The 21270-nt window shown below is 41.3% G+C and overlaps 1 protein-coding gene across 3 annotated transcripts in view; it reads left to right on the top strand.

The window, feature by feature from the left end:
- LRMDA (leucine rich melanocyte differentiation associated) overlaps window positions 1-21270 on the top strand; it is an 853545-nt gene that overhangs the window by 498161 nt on the left and 334114 nt on the right. For all 3 annotated transcript variants that reach the window (XM_087963895.1, XM_087963896.1, XM_087963897.1), the window contains one exon: window positions 16257-16383. In XM_087963895.1, coding sequence (XP_087820021.1) covers window positions 16257-16383 — 127 coding nt within the window. The remainder of the gene's footprint in view (window positions 1-16256; window positions 16384-21270) is intronic.

Below are 21270 nucleotides of genomic sequence, written 5' to 3' on the forward strand. Positions count from 1 at the left end.
CAGCAAAATTCTCTTGGAAACAGCAGCGCCACCCAAACCCCCAACAGCCTCATGCATTTCCATAAATTATCACACAGGCAGCACCAAGCATCACCAATTATGCTTTCAGGTCCCAGCCCTTTCTTTAAAAAAAAAAAGGAGGGGGGGAGACTACATCAGATTGACAGCAAAATAGATGCGTGCATGATTTCTTATTAGCATTCAAGGAAACAAACATATGAAAAAAAAGGGGCCTAGAATATGTAACAGAGCTCCCAAATTTTTTTGGAATGAATTGTTTCGAAAGTCCTCTTCCCATCTTAATAATTATTAAGCCAACCTAGCTATGTTTCTCTCCAGCCCTGTCTGGTATAATTGGCTGCCAGTGTTAACGAATCATCAGAGCGCTGGAAAGACAAAAATTATTACTGCAAACCATACATGCTGTGCATAATTTGTACATCTTCACTTGTCTTAAGGTGATATAGTCTACGTATATATAGGTGTATGAGAGCTCTTTTAGGAATAATCGCAATATCAGGGCAAACAGTTTGGAATGTTATACCTGTTGAATTTGCGTGTTTCGTTGTGCCTGTGGGGGAAGGCTGTATTGTAGAAGTTACTTACTTCCTATTTTTCCATCACAGTTTTAGCTTTTTAAAGGGATTCAAAAATTTTTACTACTGGTTCTGTGGACGTGGCTTGGTGGGCATGGCAGGGGAAGGATACTGTAAAATCTCCATTCCCTCCCCGCTCCTGGGGGAAGATTACTACAAAATCTCCATTCCCTCCCTCCCCACCCATCTAACCTGCTTTCCAGTTCCATTCTCCTGTGCAGGGCAACCAAAGGAGACCCAGCTGATCAGCTGGGACTCAGGGGGCAGCAAATAGATGGGGGCGGGGCCAGTCAGAGGTGGTATTTGCCAGTTCTCTGAACGACTCAAAATTTCCACTACCGGTTCTCCAGAACAGGTCACAACCTGTTGAATACCATTTCTGGTCAAGGCTAAGCCTATTTTCTTGCCTGAAATATTAAATTATTCTTTAGTGAATAGCCCAGTTTCCAATTCTCGCATGTTTTTAAATTTTAGCAGCATGCTTTCTAGTCTACCAAAACCAGAGCTATAAGAAGGACTTCAATGGTTCCCCCTTGCGGTCTTAAACTATCTTCAAGAAACCACGCTTGGACCCAATGGCAGTGGCAATTATTGTCCAGTTTTCAAATTTGGTTATTTTTTGGCATAAGGTTGTTGAGATGCTGTTGGGCTCCCAAAGGAAGAAGATTTCAACACGGGGTCAGATTTGGGAATAGTGCTAAAATGGCATTGGTTGGGCTTGCAAATAATCTCTGTTGGGGACAGGATGGAAACTCTCTTGGTCTAACCTTCTATATCAGGGGTGTCAAACTTGATTTCATTGAGGGCCACATCAGGATGGGGTTTGATGTTGGGGGGCTGGGGTGGGTACGGACAGCTCGGTGGCACTCGTGTCAGGGGCAACTTTTGTGGCCAAATACTAAGGACGGACTTCCCTCAGACTCTCCCTCCCTCTCATTATAATCTTCCTTCCTTCCTTCCTTCCTTCCTTCCTTCCTTCCTTCCTTCCTTCCTTCCTTCCTTCCTTCCTTCCTTCCTTCCTTCCTTCCTTCCTTCCTTCCTTCTCCTTCTCTCTTCCCTCTTCCTTTTCATTTCTTCTCCCTTCTCCTCTTTCCTTCTTTTTCCTTCCTTGCTCTCTTCCCATCTTCTCTTCTTTCTCTTTCCTCCTTCCCTGTTTCTTTTTGGATGCTCAGATGCAAAAGGGGAAACATTTCTCCTTTTGTTTTGTTTTTAGTTTGTTTCAATAGCCTTCCACTAGTGAAAACGGAGCCTGGGAAAAAAGGTGCGTGCAGCCCTCCTGAGTCCCATTTTCTCTGGCAGAGGCACCGCGAGCCAATCCTTTGCTGTTTCCAGGATGGCCCCGGGGATCAGATTTAAGCGCCCCATGGGCCGGATCTGGGCTTGCGGGCCTTGAGTTTGACACCCTTGTTCTATATCAATCAGTCATAGCATTCTTCTGACCCTGCTCAGGTGGTTAGGAATGGGATCCATGGTGCTATAGAGGTTCTCTTCCACCCAGGGTGAGTTCCCATCAGTGTTTCTGGGGTGGGAAAAGAGTTCTAGACATAAGGCCCTCCTTTCAAATTCACATTGGGCTCTTCCTCTTCCATCTTTTCATTCCTACTTGACATCTCAATTGTTCTCACTGTCAGGAAATTTCTCCCTCATTCTAGGTTGCTAAGAATATTATAGAACAATGGCCCCCAACCTTTTTTGTACCACGGCCTGGTACCGGCATCACAAAATGATCCACGGACCGGTACCGGCATCAGCACGCACGACCAAGGCAAGGCGAGCTGAGCGACCGGCCAGCCAGCCGTCCCCCACTTCTCCCCGCCACCTTCAACTTCTCCTTTGCACCTTCTCACAGTCGATGGGCTTTTTGGGCTCTTTCTTAATCTCCTCCTGAGCAACACGAGACTCCACCGCCATCGGGACGGCTGTTCGTTCGAAGCCGCCCCCCCCTTCGATGAAACTAAGGCGCGAGGATTCCTTCAGCACCCAAACGCCGCTTTCCATCCAACCGACGACCGACAAGCTCACCCGGAAGCACTTTCTCAAGCGCCGTCGAAACAAGATGGCGGCGCCCAAGCAAACCGGCGGCCTGGTACAAAATGATCCACAGACCGGTACCGGTCCAGGGCCCTGTGGTTGGGGACCACTGTTATAGAAGGTTTATAGGTGGAACTCAAGAAGACCCAGGTTGAATCCCTGTGTTTGAAATGCAGAAAATCCACATCCTTCACTACCATCTCTTTCTCTATGTTCCCTATCCATCATTCCCCCCTCCGCCCATCACATTTGGTGACTTAATGATAACTAAGACCAAAAAAATAAAAATAAAAAATCCAGCTAATTTCCTATACAGGTAGCCCTCAACTTATGACTACAGTTGAGCCCTACATTTATGTTGCTATGTGAGAAATTCGTTTATTTTGCTACTTTTCTCAGCTCATTTGTTAAGTGAATCACCGCAGTGCTTAAATTAGTCACATGTTTGCTAAGTGAATCTGATTTTGCCTGTCAGAAGGTCGGTAAAGGGGAATCACATGTCTCTGGGACATTGTAACCGTCATCAATGTGAGTCAGTTGTCAAGCATCTGAATGTCAATCATGTGCCCATGCTGCATTGGTCATAAGTGTGAAAAGTGGTCATAGGTCATTTGGGTATGCCTAGTCTAATGAAGAGAAGGACTAGGGGAAACATAATAGCAATGTTCCAATATTTGAGGGGCTGCCACGTAGAGGAGCGGGTCAAGCTATTCTCCAAAGCATCTGAATGCAAGACAAGAAGCGATGGATGGAAACTGATCAAGGAGAGAAGCAACCTAGAACTAAGAAGTAATTTCCTGATGGTGAGAACAATTAATCAGTGGGACCAGTGGTGGGATTCAAATATTTTTACCACCGGTTCGGTGGGCGTGGCTTGGTGGACGCACTTTGCATACGTGCACACACTTTGCATGCACGTGCATGCCAAACGTGCCCTTTGCGCAGGCACAGAGGCATTCTAACTCGCCTCCTGCAAGCCTTTACGATCCCGGTCACTTCAGCAGAGGATAAAGGTGAGTATGGGAGCCCAGGTGGGCGGGTGGGCCCAACAGCAGAGTGGCAGAGAGAACCAGTTCGGTCTCTGCTGCTCATCGCTGCTACCGGCTCTGCAGAACCAGGCCGAACCGGTAGAATTTCACCACTGAGTGGAACTGCTTGTCTTCAAAAGTTGTGTACCCTGTGACTATCATTAAGTGTGGTACCTGAAGATTCTTGACTCTTGACGAATGTATCTTTTCTTTTTATGTATACTGAAAGCATTTGAACCAAGACAAATTCCTTGTGTGTCCAATCCCACTTGGCCAATAAAGAGTTCTATTCTATTCTATTGTGGGTGTTCCATCACTGGAGCTTTTTAAGAAGAGATTGAAGAAGATATTTGCCCAGAATGGTATGGGGTCTCCTGCTTGTGCAGGGGGCTGGACTAGAAGATCTCCAAGGTCCCTTCCAACTGTGTTATTCTGAATCTGTTTGCTGAATTGGCCTTTGAAACAAGATTTTGGATCACTGCCCATCTGTGTTATCTTACTAGCATAAGGGAAATAAATGCTACTACTGGCATATCACACATATATTCTGAGAAGCTGCATGCAAAAAGATAATTATATTATTTCATAGTATAAGATATATGATCCGTACAATAATGTCTTCAACAAGTGATATAGTTCAAATCTGGAAAGGGAAATACTGTTGTTTCATTTATGCTCAGCCCATGAGTTGTAATGACTATTCCACGTTCAGGGTTTCAGATTATTTATTTATTTTTAAAAAATAAATAAATTTAAAACTATAGCCTAGAGATTTGTTTGCATTTGCACATGCCAAGTTCTGCCTTTGGCCTAAATATCTTCCTGTCACCTTAACCTGGAACTGTAAACACCAGGATCCAAAATTGTGCTGTAATTTATGAGATATTTTCACCGCAGAATTCCTTAGAAATGAATGATATCTTTGTAGTTTACTGTTTTTCATTTTAAGGACATTTTTCTGACAATGCATAGCCTATTAATCATTTAAGCAAAAGGAGCTCCTTAAAAGAGCTGTTCAGAGGCAAGGCTCCATGCTTCATTTAATGCTGTCTAGGAAAAATAAAACCAACAACCCTCATTGAGTGACATTTTCTGCAGTTATGTGATGTAATATTTATAATATGTCACACAGCCATACATCAAAACAAACATGTCTGTTGTTGCATTTGTTAGCAAAATGTTGATTGTTGAAAAGAAAAAAGAGGGTCAGCATAGTCTTAGTGTATTATTGATTGCGGGTCATTATGTGAAAACTTGGAAAACTCTAGCCATGGAGGGGAATATTGTTTCTCTTGGCCTAAACTTTTCCAGGTTATTTTAAATTAATTTGATTGCAATTTGTACCGTATCAGATTCTGTGGAAAAACTGAAGTTAATGTCTCTATTGCTTTCTGCTTTTTCAATGTTTTAGAATTTCTTGTTTTCCTTGCAAACTAAAACAAGTGTTAAGCGAAATGTATAAGATCATACAAACGCGATCAAATTTGTCAAGGCACCGTGACTAGCAGCTAGTATTTAATAAGCAACATATAAAAAGTAATGAATAAAGATTAAATAAATAAAATAGGTCTAACATTCAATATCTATATGACTGAGAGGCAGACAAATATCAAACCATATCTTTTTAATCCCGTAGCAAATGTTTTCCATCCATAAAAACATAAGGATATTTTTCTGTTCTTCCTCCCTCTCTCCATTTGCAAAAACTGAAGACTGTGACAGGGTTTTTTTTGTGGGCAAAAATTTTGGAAGCAATTTTCCAATGTTTTCTTTCTAGGGCTGAGAGAGAAGGGCTGGCCCAAGGTCACTCATCTAGCTTTGTGCCTAAGGTAGGACTAGATCAGAGGTTGCTAACTGTTAGTCCGCAAGAAAATTTTGGTGGTCTGCAGAGAAATGTCCCCCCCCCCCAAAAAAAGCACCCCCCCAAAGCAATTAATCCAGGCGGCATGGGAACGCAAGGCTGCCCCACCCACATGGCCCACCCACCTACTGGTCCTCACCCTTCAGCCAAGCGCAAACCTTACTTTGAGTACAGCCACGCAAGCTGGAACTGGAAGGTAAGACCATTGGCGGGGGAAGGAAATCTGCCTCGAGGTGGCTTGCTGAGGTTGGTGGGAAAGTCGGTCCCATATTCCAGAGCTGCAGTAGTCACAGGACTGGCCCTTTGGTCATCCTGGAGCAGCTCCTCCTCCACCCGGGTGCACCGGCCTGCCATGGACTGGAGGAGCAGCTGCTCCAGGATGACCAAAGAGCCAGTCCTGTGACTACTGCAGCTCTGGAATATGGGACCGACTTTCCCACCAATGTCAGCAAGCCACCATCAGTCAAAATCCATATTAGTGGTCCATGGGATTTAAAATTATGAGTTTGGTGTTCCCTGAGATCCAAAAGGTTGGTGACCCCTGGACTAGATGAGGGGCAGCAGAGCCCGCTATTCCAGAAATGGGTGTTATTTGGTACCACAAAACATAATCATGCAAAAAGACTTCCCAGCACAGTCTTCACCTCCTCTTCAAATAGGTCTCAAAGAAGGCATATCTTTTTTTTTCAGTGGTGGGAGGCTTCCACAATTAAATTGTTTGGCATTCTGACATCTATACGTGACAGCATCCTCCCGTATATTTTGTGCAGGTGTTCAGAGATGCCTATAGGCAGCAAGACCCCAAAGCAGGTTAGACATCTCCAGGAATGGAAGCCATTTTGTAGAGTTTTAACCATGGAAAGCTTTAACTGGAGCAACTCACTGAGCCCCTCGCTCTGTGCCCAAAAGGATAAATGTCTGTTAGTAACATTTAACCTCCTTCCTGTGACCCCCTGTGAAATGAAACTTCCTGAATTGACTGAGCTTTATGCATTGCCAATTTTCTAAGGACATTATAGTCTAGGAGAGAGGTTTCTCAGGCAGAGATAAATTGGCCTTGAAAGACTTGCTTGGGATATCTGTTTTTTTCCTCTCTCCAGAACACACTGCTTTCTCTCACCAGGGCAGATAATAGCCTTCTTTGACAAATCTGTGCAAAGGGAAAAAAGAAGGAAAAAAAAAAGAAGAAGAAGAGAGGTGTTGGTAGGTTTCTTAGTCTTCAGGAACGCTGAAGGGAATCCAGAGCTGACATTAAATGTTCTATACATCAAATGTAAAACTGAGATGGGTACTTTTTCATTAAGCAGCGGTCCCTTAACTAGCAATTTTCTAAGTTGAAAGCCATTGCAGTATGTCATGCAATTTATAGATCCCGGTGCCTGCCATAAAATGTTTTATGATAGCTTCACTCCCTTGTTATTAGCAGCTGTCTACTTCTGAGAGCACAGCCATTTGATAATAGTCTTAAAGCACCCCAAATTACTTACCTGAAAGCCACATTCCAGATCGTGTTTGTTGACAGTTTGAATAAGTTTAGTGTCCTTGTGTTATACTTTGTCTTCAAAACAATGGATTGGTATCCTCAATAGCTTGTTGGCAGCTGACAGAGGCTTATCATTGGGTTTAACCCTCGGGAGGGGTAGGTTATCTTGGGGAGTTAACCTTTTTTCCATTGTTAACTGGAGTGTTTTATGCACTCACGGTAAAGAGGTCTGGAGTGACAAATAACTCTGGATAAATTTTACAAGGGTTTGAATTGTACATTGTTCTTGGGTGTTCTTGAGGTTTTAGCCCTTTCCCATCATTTTCATAGGAATTAGGGTTGTGTTTAGACTACAATTTTATCTTCAAATGGAGAAACACTGTTTATTTTACTTAATACCAATGCTCCATTTTACAGTAGAAGAACGAGAAAATTGTATTCATAGATTAAGTACATGTGTGTGAACAGAATGATTTGTAAATTTATATCATACATTTGGACCTAATCTTCCACATAAAATCTGGGACTGATTCTATGTGAAAAATGCATTTGTAGAGTTGATTTAGAATCAACCTTCCTGACTTCAGAAATAGTAGGAAAGTGTCATGTTTACATATCCTATTGACCATTTCTCCAACCTTCTCCTATATTGACTTAAGTATGGAGGTTGTGATTTGATCCTGGTCAGACCTGTCTCCATACATAGTTCATGTGAGAAAGGAGAAATGAGGGAGAAGATGGCTGTTGTTGTTTTCATTCCCTGCTCCATAAATCTAAATTTATGTGTTCATGATGCATTTACAGCACAGCTGATCATTACAGCATTCATTTGTTGTTTGCTGTTAGTTTGATTTTCTCCAATTTCTTATCTGCTTCCCCCGCCCCTTCCTCTTTTCTTCCTTTCTCTTTCCTTTCTCTCTTTCTCTTTCCACTCTTTCTCTCTCTTGAGAAAGGTTGCAGGAATTGGGTATGGCCAGTTTAGAGAAAAGAAGGACTAGGTGAAGGACTGCTACAAAGAGGAGGAAGTCAATTTATCTTCCAAAGCACCAGAAGGCAAAACAAGAGAGAATGGATGAAAATTAATCAAAGAGAGAAGCAACCTGGAATTAAGGAGACATTACCTAACAGTGAGGACAATTAACCAGTGGAACAGCTTGCCTTCAGAAATTGTGGGTGCTTCATCCCTGGAGGTTTTTAAGAAAAGACTGGGCAGTCACCTGTCTGAAATGGTATAGAGCAGCAGCTGCCAAAAAAGCCAACATAGTTCTAGGCTGCATAAGCAAAGCTGGCTGGGGAATTCTGGGAGTTGAAGTCCTCCAGGCTTAAAGTTGCCAAGGTTGGAGACCCCTGGTATAGAGTCTCCTGCTTGAGCAGAGGATTGGATTAGAAGACCTCCAAGGTCCCTTCCAGCTCTATTCTGATTGATTGATTGAAAGCGTTTGCACTCGTTCTTCCACCACTTTTGAATCCCTGGGAAATGAACCTGAAATTACTTTGGGCTTTTTTTTCCCCTGACTTTTTGATTTGGAGTGGTAGGTGTGATACCTCTCCATGTTGTCTTGATTCAGAGGGGGTCACCCCGTGTGCAGCAGCTGCCAAAAAAGCCAACATAGTTCTAGGCTGCATAAGCAGAGGGATGGAATCAAGATCACGTGAAGTGTTAATACCACTTTATAATGTCTTGGTAAGGCCACACTTGGAATACTGCATCCAGTTTTGGTCACCATGATGTAAAAAAAGATGCTGAGACTCTAGAAAGAGTGCAGAGAAGAGCAACAAAGATGATTAGAGAGCTGGAGGCTAAAGCATATGAAGAACGGTTGAAGGAACTAGGTATGTCTAGTCTGATGAAAAGAAGGACCAGGGGTGACATGAGAGCAGTCTTCCAATATCTCAGGGGCTGTCCCTAAAGAAGAGGGAGTCATGCTATTCTCCAAAGCACCAGAAGGCAGGACAAGAAGCAACAGATGGAAACTAATCAAGGAGAGAAGCAACTTAGAACTAAGGAGGAATTTCCTGACAGTGAGAACAATTAATCAGTGGAACAACTTGCCTCCAGAAGTTGTAAATGCTCCAACACTGGAAGTTTTTGAAAAGATGTTGGATAACCATTTGTCTGAAGTGGTATAGGGTTTCCTGCCTAGGCAGGGGGTTGGACTAGAAGACCTCCAAAGTCCCTTCCAACTCTGTTATTCTATTCTATTCAATGAACATTACTAAACGGAAAGAGATGGTCCCTGATCCTCTCTTCTGGGCAGAGGGGATTCAAGTGCCTAGAAGAAAGGAAAAGGAGTTGGAGATGGTAGTTGTTTCTCTGTTCCTGATAATGACATCATGATACAGGAGGCATCAGCACCGATGACAAGGCAGCTTTTAATGTCTGCTGCTAATTGCCTTTCGTACTTCATTGTCCTCTCTTGTGTAACATCTGCCTTGCCAAGATGACTGGGGACGCTTTCCTGTCCATCATCTGTTTGCCATTCAATGCCTCACTCCTGTTTCCCGGGATGTGAGGGCCACTTGTTCTCTTTGTTTCAGGGGGACAGAATTGTAGACGTTCTCAACCGTGGAAAGCCTTTCCAAACTTAATAGTTCTGCTGCAAAAGATACCTCTTCTTTGATGGAGCCACAAAAGGTTAAAATGTGAGTCTTCAGCCCAAAGTTGGCGAAGAGATGACACGAGGCTGCCGGAATCTGTCACGGGTTTCGTGACAGCCCGTTTTCTTGAGAGAGACATCACCTTTCATGATCTTATCCAGCCTTCGCTGATTTGATAATCCTGGATGTTTTCTGCACCTGAATATTAATCTTTTTTCACCTTCCATTGATGGGGTGGTGGTAGTGTTTGTAGTCCTCCCAAGCTTTGCTCTTGACATATCGTTTCCTTCTGTTCATGGATTTGAAAGGAGCCCTTGTACACTGAGTCTTTTTGGCCAGCCACACAAGGGACGGCATTGTCTTCCCCCGAAAGATAAGGGACATCAGAGGCCCACAAGCAGCTGAAAGGCCATTTGGAGAAATTAAAAAGATGTGTGAGAGCATATTTCAATATCCCCCACCCCCAAGATCTCAAACAATGCTCAACAATGGACACGTTACACTTTAAAAAGAGTGCCTCCCTCCTGTTTTTAATGGGACTGTTATTCCAGTGTGGAAGTGGCATGGCTGAAATGTTGTGATCAGGTTGCTGATGGATCTTAGCATAGGTCTAAGGAGCATGTAGTATTTCATGATGACTTTTTACAATCACCCCATACTTAGATGAAGTACGACTGATTGTCCTTTTTTGTTTGGTCTGCTTGTCAAAAGACTAAATAATTAATTAAAGGGTGACACACACCCCTCTTGCTACTCCATCCATCCATCCATCCATCTATCTATATCTATCTATATCTATCTATATCTATATCTATATCTATATCTATATCTATATCTATATCTATATCTATATCTATATCTATATCTATATCTATCTATCTATCTATCTATCTATCTATCTATCTATCTATCTATCTATCTATCTATCTATCTATCTATCTATCTATTTCTTAGCGTTTTCTTGAGAAAATTTGAGTGTTGAGCATTACTGCCCAGTTGCTACTGTTATTTATTGATTTCAGACATGTAAAAATGAACCTATGAAATGATCACCCTTTTTGTTTCAACCCCTGGATATGTGAGGCAGCCAGTTCTGTGAATCAGGCTGATTTCTGGAATGATGGTCTATATAAATTTGGCATTTGTGAGGAACATTATCAATCATCTTTCTGTTTCCTGCCAGGAATGGATCTGGCATTTCCCCTCCCAGTCTCCAGTAAGTCTGTTTCATATCTCCATGCCTGGCTGTAAATAGCAACTACTTGAGATGAGTTGATGTTATCACCTTTCAGGACCGTGGTTTGTTTGCTTGTTTTTAACATTGATTTATGCCATAATGTGGCATGTTCTGTCCGTTTCTTTGTGAATAAAACAACCTGTGTAGGTCTATACATTGAGCTTCCATTTCTTAAGGGAAACTTTAGAGGAAACTGAAGAAGGATCTAAAAAGGAAATCCCAACCAAGTGCATTCCTCAGACAAATGATTCTGTGTACTTCTCCAGTAGTGAAAAATCTTAAATCATGGAGGAATATCACCAATCTTATTAAAATGTTTTCTCTTGCTTCAAATGTTTTATTTAAGCTTTGATTTTTAACAGAACAATAGAGTTGGAAGAGATCTTGTAGATCTTCTACTCCAAGCCCCTAGTCAAGCAGAAGATCTTATACAATTTCAGCCAAATGTTGTCCAATTTCCTTTTTAAAAACCTCCAGTGATGGAGCACCCACAACTTCTGAAAGCAAAGCTCTTCCACTGGTTAATTCTCCTCACTGTTAGGAAGTTTCTCCTTAATTCCAGATTGCTTCTCTCCTTGACTGGCTTCCATCAGTTGCTTCTTGTCCTGCCTTCGGGTGCTTTGGAGAACAGCTTGACTCCCTCTTCTTTGTGGCAGCCCCTGAGATATTGGATCATCATTGCTATCGTGTCATCCCTAGTCCTTCTTTTCATCAAACTAGACATACCCAATTCCAGCAACCGTTCTTCATTTGTTTTAGCCTCCAGTTCAATGGTGCTATTCAGCAGGTTCTGACCAGTCCTGGAGAACTGGTAGCAGAAATTTTGAGTAGTTCAGAGAACCAGCAAATACCACCTCTGAATGGAGATTTACCGTATCCTTCCCCTGCCATGCCCACCAAGCCATGTCCACAGAACCAGTAGTAAAAAAAAAAAAATTGAATCCCACCACTGCTCCAGTCCCCTAATCATCTTCGTTGTAGCATTCCATCAAATATTGGAACATTGCTATCATGTCACTCTTATTCATTCAATAAAACTTGCCTCTGTGGCAATGTTGTCTAGTTCAGGTAATAAAACACTTGCAAGGTAACAACAAAGCTCAGAGAACACTAAAGATCCCTTATTCAGCTTCATTTTTTTTTTGTCTCTTAAGGTTCTGCCATGGCTTTATTTTTTGGAGAAAATAAGGCAAATGTTTTAGGCGAGCATGAACTTGTGAGCATTCTGATGATGAGCTGTGACTGTCTTTTCAACACTGCTGCATGTTGGTCTCCTTAATAAGCCTTAGTAAGACCACACCTAAAATACTACATCCAGTTTTGGTCACCCCACTATAAAAAAGATGTTAAGACTCTAGAAAGAGGGCAGAGAAGAGCAACCAAGATAATTGGAGGCTAAAACATATGATGGATGAATGGTTGCAGGAACTGGGCATGGCTAGTCTAATGAAAAGAAGGACCAAGGGAGACATGAGAGCAGTCTTCCAATATTTGAGGGGCCATCACAGAGAGGAGGGGGTCAAGCTATTTTCCAAGGCACCTGAAAGCTAGACAAGGAATAATGGATGGAAACTGATCAAGGAGAGATTCAACCTGCAAATAAGGAGAGATTTTCTGACAGTGAGAACAATCAACAGATGGAACATAAGTTGCCTTCGGAAGTTGTGGGAGCTTCACTGGCAGCTTTCAAGAAGAGACTGGACTGCCATCTGTCAGAAAGGGTGTAGGATCTCCTGTTTGGGCCCGGGGTTGGACTAGATGGCCTATAAGGTCCCTTCCAACTCTGTTAATCTGTTAATCTCATGCAGTAGCCACAGGCATGTGTCTGGTAGGCTGGAAAAAGTCTACAAAAATCAGGAAGGTTACAAACGAAAGCCAAACCACAATTCCTGGTCCAGTCAGACCACCAAAAACCACAGCGCACAATATGACCAGCATGTTTTGTTCTGCTTTGGGAAATTATTCTGAAATTGAAATGTTTTGTACGTTCCAAAGAGATGTTAGGGGAATAAATATCTGGCATATGATGTCCCCAAAGAAACTTAGCTGAGATTAATTTGGGGGGTAATTTGAGAATCGGGTAATAAATGGGTTTTTTTTTGCTTCCTGTTCACCCTCCAATCTCAAGATTCCTTGGGTTGTTTAACATTTGGTTGTTTTGTTGCTGTGGCTATATATTTTTTAAATTGATTTATCCCTCAGCTGCTCAAGTGATTTTATGTTTGGACTGATACCCAAGAGTGTTATTTATTGGCAAAGGAATGGAGAAGCTTAGAAAATTTTGGGGGGCGGGGGAAGACTAATTGAAAAAGAAGGAATAATGAAATGCTGGCAATTACCCTGCTGCTTAAAGAAAACTCCCCAAAATAATGAGTGCAGTCATTTAAACACAAACCAAGAATAATGAAGTATCTCGGCCTAAGTTAGCCCACACAAGTTTTTATCTCTGCTGCACACAAGATTACACTCACAAATGGTTCACTGCTGTGCCCCCAGCATCCTTGGAAGAAAATATAGACGTAGCCCTAATTCCAAAGTTATTTGTTCATGCAAAGCTGATGAAATTGAGTCTTTGGGATACTTGTTATAAAGCCCTAAGGCTTTTTGAGATATTATACTTGGCACTGTTTTTTTCCCCCCTTTTGGGTTAAAATCCAGAATAGGACTCAGGAAATTGAGATGGCCTTTCTTCAGTCAATCTACAGGTTTGTGAATAATGTAGTTGTATTTCATTTTAGTGCCACCTTAATATAACAATCATTTACAGCATTTTAACAGGATGAGCCTTGGTGGCGCAGTGGTTAGAGTGCAGTACTGCAGGCTACTTCTGCTGACTGCCGGCTGACTGCAATTTGGCAGATCGAATCTCATCAGGCTCAAGGTTGACTCAGCCTTCCATCTTCCGAGGTGGGTAAAATGAGGACCCAGATTGTTGGGGGCAAGAGGCTGACTCTTTAAACTGTTAGAGAGGGCTGTTAAAAGCACTGTGAAGTATATAAGTCTAAGTGCTATTGCTATTGACTCAGCCTTCCATCCTTCTAAGGTGGGTAAAATGAGGACCATAGGCTGACACTGTAAACCACTTAGCACTGTAAAGCAGTATATAAGTCTAAGTGCTATTGCTATTACTGAGCAATTAACTTAATGAGAAAAAGGTACACAAATAGTTCTCAACTTAAATCACTGGGATCAGAATTTCCTAAGCAAGGTGGGTTTAAGCAAGTCACCTGATTTTACGACCTTTTTGCCATGGTTGTTAATTGACCACTGCAATTGTGATTTGACTCACTGCAGTTGTGCATCACGACACAAATCCAGCTTCCCCCATTGAGTTCGCTTCTCAGAAGACAGTTGGGAAGGTTGTGAATGGTGATAACATGACCCCAGGATGCTACAGCCATAGGAAATATATGCTAGTTGTCTGCAACAGATCTAAGTGAGAAGACAGGCCATAAGTCACTTTTTCCCCAGTGCCGTTGTAACTTTGAACAGTTGCTAACCAAATGATTGTTAAGCGGTGGACTTTCTGGACATTAAAAATGTCAGTCGTGCATACAAGCAACCACATTGGTCTCTGGCTCTGCTCAGGGTCAACAGCCAATACACTCTAGGATTCAGTCACAAGATGTCCTTGTAGTTGTGTCAGATGAGACTCTGAGAAGAGTGCAGAGAAGATCAACATGAATGATCACTTTCTGTACAGGGAGAGCAAATACATCTGAAACTTAATTGCAAGGGACAATAAAATATCACTACCTGGATAGCTGGAGGCTAAAACATGCAAAGAACGGTTGTAGGAATTGTGTGTGTCTAGTTCTGTGATGGTGAACCTATGGCACATTTGCCAGAGATGGCACACCGAACCCTCTCTATGGGCATGTGCACCATCATCAGCTGGTCTTCTGGTTTCTGGTGCACTGGCCTGCTGGTCTTCGTGGGCACCAGAGTGCCAAAAAAACAGCAGAAAAACAAGCCGTTTTGGGGCTGTTTTCAGGCCTTTTTCAGGCAGTTTTTCAAGCATTTTCATACAATTTTCAGGCCATTTCAGGGGACCATTTTCAGGATGTTTTGACCCCCCAAAACAGCCTGAAAAACTAACTGAAACAGCCATAAACACCCCAAAATGGCCTAAAAACACCCCCAAAGAGTAAAAAGCAGGCATGTGTGCATCGGCCAGCTGGTCTTCGGGTTTCCAGTGCTCCAGCATGCGCACATGCATGTACATGCTTGCACATTCTGGTTTGGGCACTCATCACTGGTCTAGTCTAATGAAAAGAAGGACTAGGGGGAAATAATAGCAGCCACAAAGAAGAGAGGGAATCAAGCAAAGTACCTGAAGGCAGGATAGGAAGCAGTGGATGAAAACTAATCAAGGAGAGAAGCAACCTAGAACTAAGGAGAGATTTCCTAACAGTGAGGACAATCCGTGGAACAACTTGCCTCCAGAAGTTGTGGGTACTCCAACACTGGAGGTTTTTTAAGAAGAGATGGAACAACCCTTTGTTTGACATGATATAAGGTCTCCTACTTGAGGAATCTTGGACCAGAAGAACTTCAAGGTTTCTTCCAACTCTGTTTTTCTATTATTCTACTTTGTTATTCAGTGACCTCTGATAATGGGAGACTCTTTTTAATGCTTCCCCCTTCTGTTGGACTCAAGAAAGCCTTCTGTAATCACCCTGGGTTCTCCCTCAACTATTTTGCTGCCCCCTTTATGTTTCCAAGGTCTGTTAGTCTTCCATTACATCCATGTGACACACCAAAGTTTGCCTGATGGCAACACGTTCCCATGCAATCATCCACATTGTTGAAGAGTTTCTGCACATAAAATGGTGCATGGATCAGGAGTATTCATGCAGGAGAAGACTTTTGTGCAGGCAGGAAACTGGTTGCATGCTTGCAAAGACTCAGCCTATAGGAAGTTTCAAATATTATACATCATATACAGATTGTGAAAAATGTGGCAAGAAAGAATAAGATTACTTATTCCATGAACAGCTGCTTATCAAAGCAGAACGGAAAGAAAGGGAGGGAGGAGGAAGGAAGGAAAGAGTGGGAGGAAGGAAACAAGGAAGGAAGAAAAAAGGAAGGAAGGAAGAGAAAGGAAGAAAGAAAGAAAAGGGAAGGAAAGAAAAGAAAAGGAAGGAAGGAAGAAAAAGGAAGGAGAAAGAAAGGAGAGGAAGGAAGGGAAGAAAGAGATGGAGGGAGTGAGGAAAGAAGGAAGAAAGGAAAGAAGAAAAAGAAATGAAGGAAGGAAAGAAGGAAATAAAGAAAAAAGAGAAAGAAGGAAAAGGGAAGGAAGGAAAGATATTGAAATAGAGACCCTTCCTAAAATACGCTCATCTTAAATGCATTAACTGGAAAATAGCATTTTAAGTTGAATGGATTTTCTAACCTCTGGAACCTGTATTTGTTTTATTAGGCATTTTGTCCTGCATAAATTAACCAGCCTGAAGTTTCTGGATTCTCGAAAAGTCAGCCGCAAGGAACGCGAAGAGGCCATTTTGAGGGGAGCCTTCATGAAAGTGGTGAAGCCCCTGGGTAATCAGGTAAGCAACTCAAAATGGCGTTCGTGGGAATTCACGTTTCAACTTTATTTTTTTTGCCTCACTTTTTTTCCTCAGCTGAAAATAAAGCTAGATGGCAAGAATAAATGTTAATGTTTTATTAAGCTGGCTAAAATTAGCCTTGTCTTTCTCAACTGCTTTGTTCTTTTGGTTATGTTCATTTAAGGAATCGCCGACCATCAGTGAGAATTTGTGGTGTCCGTGGGGGGGGGGGGATCTATTTGTTACATACACTTATTGTATTTACTTCGTAGATAAATTAATGTTCATTGTGCGTTGACTTTGTAGCGTTTATCCCCTTGTTTCGATCACCTTTAATCCACCAAGTCATTGCTAATTTTACAGGTTAGTTCTCACTGTCCAAGCATCGGAAATGTCATTGATATTGCTTTATAAACAATTTGGCAAGTGAAATCCAGAAACCAGCAAATATAATTTTCTCAGATTTATTTTCATTTGGTTTTATTATTATTATTTATTTTTCTGCCGTGTTGTTTTGTCTTACCTCTTAACCTGCTTTTGAGGATTGGGAAAACTTTGAGATTGGAGCAGGATGAGGTCTTTGCTGGAGAAAGAACTGGCAAAAAATTATTCAGTAGGATTTCTGCTCATTTACTCACTCTTGGATTTTAATAGTGTGTGTGTGGACCAATATACACACTAATACTTTATTTATTTCAACTTTTGTACACTGTGGACAAATACTTCTATGGCTTGTATAGATAGCCCTTGATTTAAAACAACTCATTTAGTGACTGTTCAAAGTTACAACAGATGACATGGTTGTATGTTGAGGAGTACCTGTAAGAAGAGGCAAGAAGAAAATTAATCCTAATTTCTTTTGTAACTATTAATATTTTAATAGTTCTTATTGGCCAGTGGTTGTTGTGGTCCGTGGGCAGCAGAGTTGGACATTGGGGAGGAACATGTCCTGTCTGGGAGTCTGGGGAGGACTCAGACGAGAGTCCTGTGTCTGATGCAGAGACGGGGCCAGGACCATCTGGGAGTTGTGTGCTGACTCCGGAGCCTCCAGAATCTAACAGCAGCAAGGCAGAGGAACAGGAGGAGCCTGTTCCCAGTGCGCGTGTGCACAGAGCTGCCAGAATGTAAGAGCAGCTGAGACAAAAGGGGCAACTTGGGAGTAAGGCTGGGAGGTGATTGGCCCTCCCATAATACATAAAGGAGAAGCAAAGGGACAGGAACCTTTGCAGGAAGCAACTTTGCTCATACTGGTTGGTTTGAAACCTAATGCTCTGTACTGAATTTGTGTTCTGTTTGGCCTCGTATAGCTAATTGGAAATTTAGTCATTGGCAGCATTTCAAGGAAGATAAAGGTGTGTGCTTATCAGACTTATCTTGAAGGACTTTGGCAGACTTCCATGGGACTGTTTACAAACTGTTTGAGACTCATTACGGGCTGTGAATGACTAAAATTCACAGCCGTGGAAATAAAAAAGGGTTTGGGGACTAACGTGTGTTTGTTAGTGTCTCAATAAACCTTGGTCAGAACAATGGGACTCACACTTTACTAATGTCTTAAAATATTCTGACCCTCACCATAAGTGAAATTGGTTTTAGCAAAAGGCTTCCTCAATTCTTAAATCTTGCAACATGCAGATATTATAGCACTATCCATCTACTTTTTGATAATGATAGCAAATTATAACTACTATATTTTTCATATCAAGCTCCAATGTACTAATATCACCATATTTTAAATCTGAATACAGCATTTGAATGTTTTCAACTTGGTTGATAGATAAGCTCTTTTAAAAGGAATCTTAGTCAAGGAGTTTAAGGGAGTTTCTAATTTATAGTCTCTTCCTTCAATCCATTGTCACAAGGAAGATTTTCAAAACTCACTGGGTAATCTGAAGTCTTGGGGCTTTTTCTAATCATTCCACATTACAAACAATATAATTTTTGAATTAGTTATCTGCTAAAGCTTTCTCTAAAACATGTATTTATTTTTCCAATCCTTTTAGCGCTTGGTTCCAGTTTAATGTTTTGGATAGGCTGTTTTAAAATTGCTTGCTGTGGAATTTCTAGGACTTAGCCAATATATTACCTTTTGTAAGCATTTTAGCTATCATGAGCAAATGCCTCTTTGTGTTCAGTAGAATTATTATTATTATGCTTTATTATATGTTGCCCGTCTGTTGGTTTATCCGAGAAAGTCTGGAGTTGGCTCGAAGCTGTTAAAATGAATTTGTTGCATAAAATCTACACATGCAAATCCTTCTCTGTACTACATAGGCTATTCTGGAAGTTGTTGCTGGGATGACTGCAAGTACTCTAATGATTATCATTATTCCCATATTGCTAATCCTGGCTCAGAAAAGTTTACAAAAGGTTTTCAAACCATAAACCATAAAAAAACTCATCCTTAGAAAGAAGAACCCAAACTTCAAAGCAAGATTTAGCCTTTTAAAAGAAAAGCAATTTGTCCAAGTCCGAAAGACAATCTGACTCTAGAGTAGCTACTATCCTATAAATGCCCGAGTTAACAGAATACGCTTCAGTTTTTATCCAATATTTCCCCATATCTAACTGTTTGTTCCTTCTTATATGTTATAGGATAAGAAAAAGCTTCAATAGTTGATAACCAAACTGGGATTTTCAAATAACATTGTCTCTTAATTTTCTCCCAGTTCAACCATAAAGACTCCCGTATATAATGCCTTCTAAAATAGCCCTGCGATTTCGTTCCCTTATACCACAGAAAAGCATGCCAGCCCAGTAATAGATCATGTCCTTCTAATGTCAACAATCTAGTCTTTCTTAATGTTATCCATTCTTTGGCCCACATTAAATTTGCAGCTTGGTAGTACAACTCCCAATTAGGAAGGCCAAATCCTCCTCTAGTTCTAGCATCTTGTAAAAGTTTTAATTTTATTCTCGCTTTCTTACCTTGCCATATATACTTCAACACAATTTTATTTAATTCTTCAAAATAATCTTTGCCAAGCCTAATTGGTATTGTTTGAAACAAATATAAAATTCTGGGTAAAATATTCATCTTGATTGTTGAAATTCTACCTATCAATGACAGTTGTAGGTTTTCCCATTTCTTCAGATCAGATGCTATCTCTACAAGCTGATCATTGTGCATAATTTAGATATCATTTGAAGAAATCCTAAGATGTCACTCATCTTAGAGTGGGCAGGTCCTTCTCTACCAGTTGCAGCTTCTGGACCATTTTTGAGGTTATGAAGTGATGGGATGCTGCCGGTTTAGTGAGCATGCGCTTCATGCTGCGCTGAAAATGGAGCATTTAGAAGCTGCTTACCTTCCAAGTCAGCAATGGTAAGTAGAACAATGACGGGGGGAAATCAGTTGCGCCATGTGATTGAGGTGAGCTACAAAGCAGGAAATAAAATACAGGATAGAGCAGTGGTAGGTGCGGCCAATTGATCATTGGAGCTACCAGTTCGCACGAACCGGTCCAAACCGGCCGAATCCCACCACTGGGCTATGACTATAAAAGAATTCATAGCAAAGTAGACTTTGGGAAGATCTACAGAAACCATCACTTGATGTAATAAATCATGCTTTGTAGAAATGTTTGATGCAACCTCAAGTATGTTCAGATACAAATTACCCATATGTGTTGTGCTGCCAGTAGGATTTCAATACTATCAGTACAACCTGTTTCTCCCTGGCCATATTTTTGCACCTTAATCGACTTCACTGTGGAACATGTCTTTACGATTTAAAAAATGTTATTATTTTATGCTGGTCTAATAACCCCAATAACCATTGATTGGTTGGTGTTGTTTTCCCGTATTATTCCTTCATTAGATTTGTATTAATTTCAAATCTACATGTATAGAAATGTGGGCGTTGAGAGGAATTTGTGAGGTTTGGCAGACAAATAATTATCAGAGAGAAAATGAAATATTCTTGAAAACATTAATTGGCTTGACACAGAACTGTGCCTTTTTTGAACTCCGTGCTGCCTTTAGTCTATTTTCACGACGTGTCTAAATTTAAGTCTAATTTTATGGTGCTAAATTGGCATCCAAGAACATGTTCAGAAGAAGGGGGGGGCGGAAGTGCCAACATAAGAGTAGGGTTTCTCCACAAGAACTGCTTTCCTTTCACTCTTGACATCGGGATCTAGAGAGAGTACCTTAGCCTCTCAAAATGCAATACGGAGAATGAGACACAAGGCAGAATATTTTCCTCCAAGTAGCTTATGTTTACTTTTATGTAGAAGTAACGAGCAAACACCCAAACATTTGAGGAAATGATAAATATTTAATTTTGCCTAACTCCCTGCCTTCTTTAGATTTTTTTAAAAATTCTTTTATGTTTTCTTAGCAGAATGCAGCTTGGTTTTTCTTTGTTTCATTTCATCTTTTTGTGGCTCCGAGTCTGTTTATGATGGGATTGTCATAATGGTGGAAGAAATGGCCCAGTTCATTAGAAAACAGCTTAACTTAGCAATGCCAGCCATTCTCTTGCTGTGTGAAACGAGTTGAACTTCATTACCTAGCAATGTTTATATTTAGAAATGTCAAAATATTGAACATCCGTCTGATGCTTGATTTAAAATAAAAATAAAAGAGAGAGCCTGGAAGCCTTGCTAGGCAAGGGGCATTGTGCCAAACAAGGGAGCTTCATTTAATGACCGTACCACAAGCTCATTTTTCTGGCATAAGGCTTGATCAAAGCGGGAGAGGCCTGTCCGATGTGAAATACATTGCTGTGTCTGACAGCGCTTCACATCAGAATGACAGCTCAAGAATACGACAGTCAAAGTTGCTTAATTATGTCTCGGCTTTGTAATTATTCATCTCTGTTCCTGCACTTGTCATTCCGCTGACATAATTATTTAGAGCTGTGCCCTTGTTCTGCAGAAGTGT

Source organism: Notechis scutatus, chromosome 4 (genome assembly GCF_049901735.1).
Source record: "Notechis scutatus isolate UNSWTSFEM ecotype Mainland chromosome 4, rNotScu1.2, whole genome shotgun sequence".
NCBI classification, from domain to species: Eukaryota; Metazoa; Chordata; class Lepidosauria; order Squamata; family Elapidae; genus Notechis; species Notechis scutatus.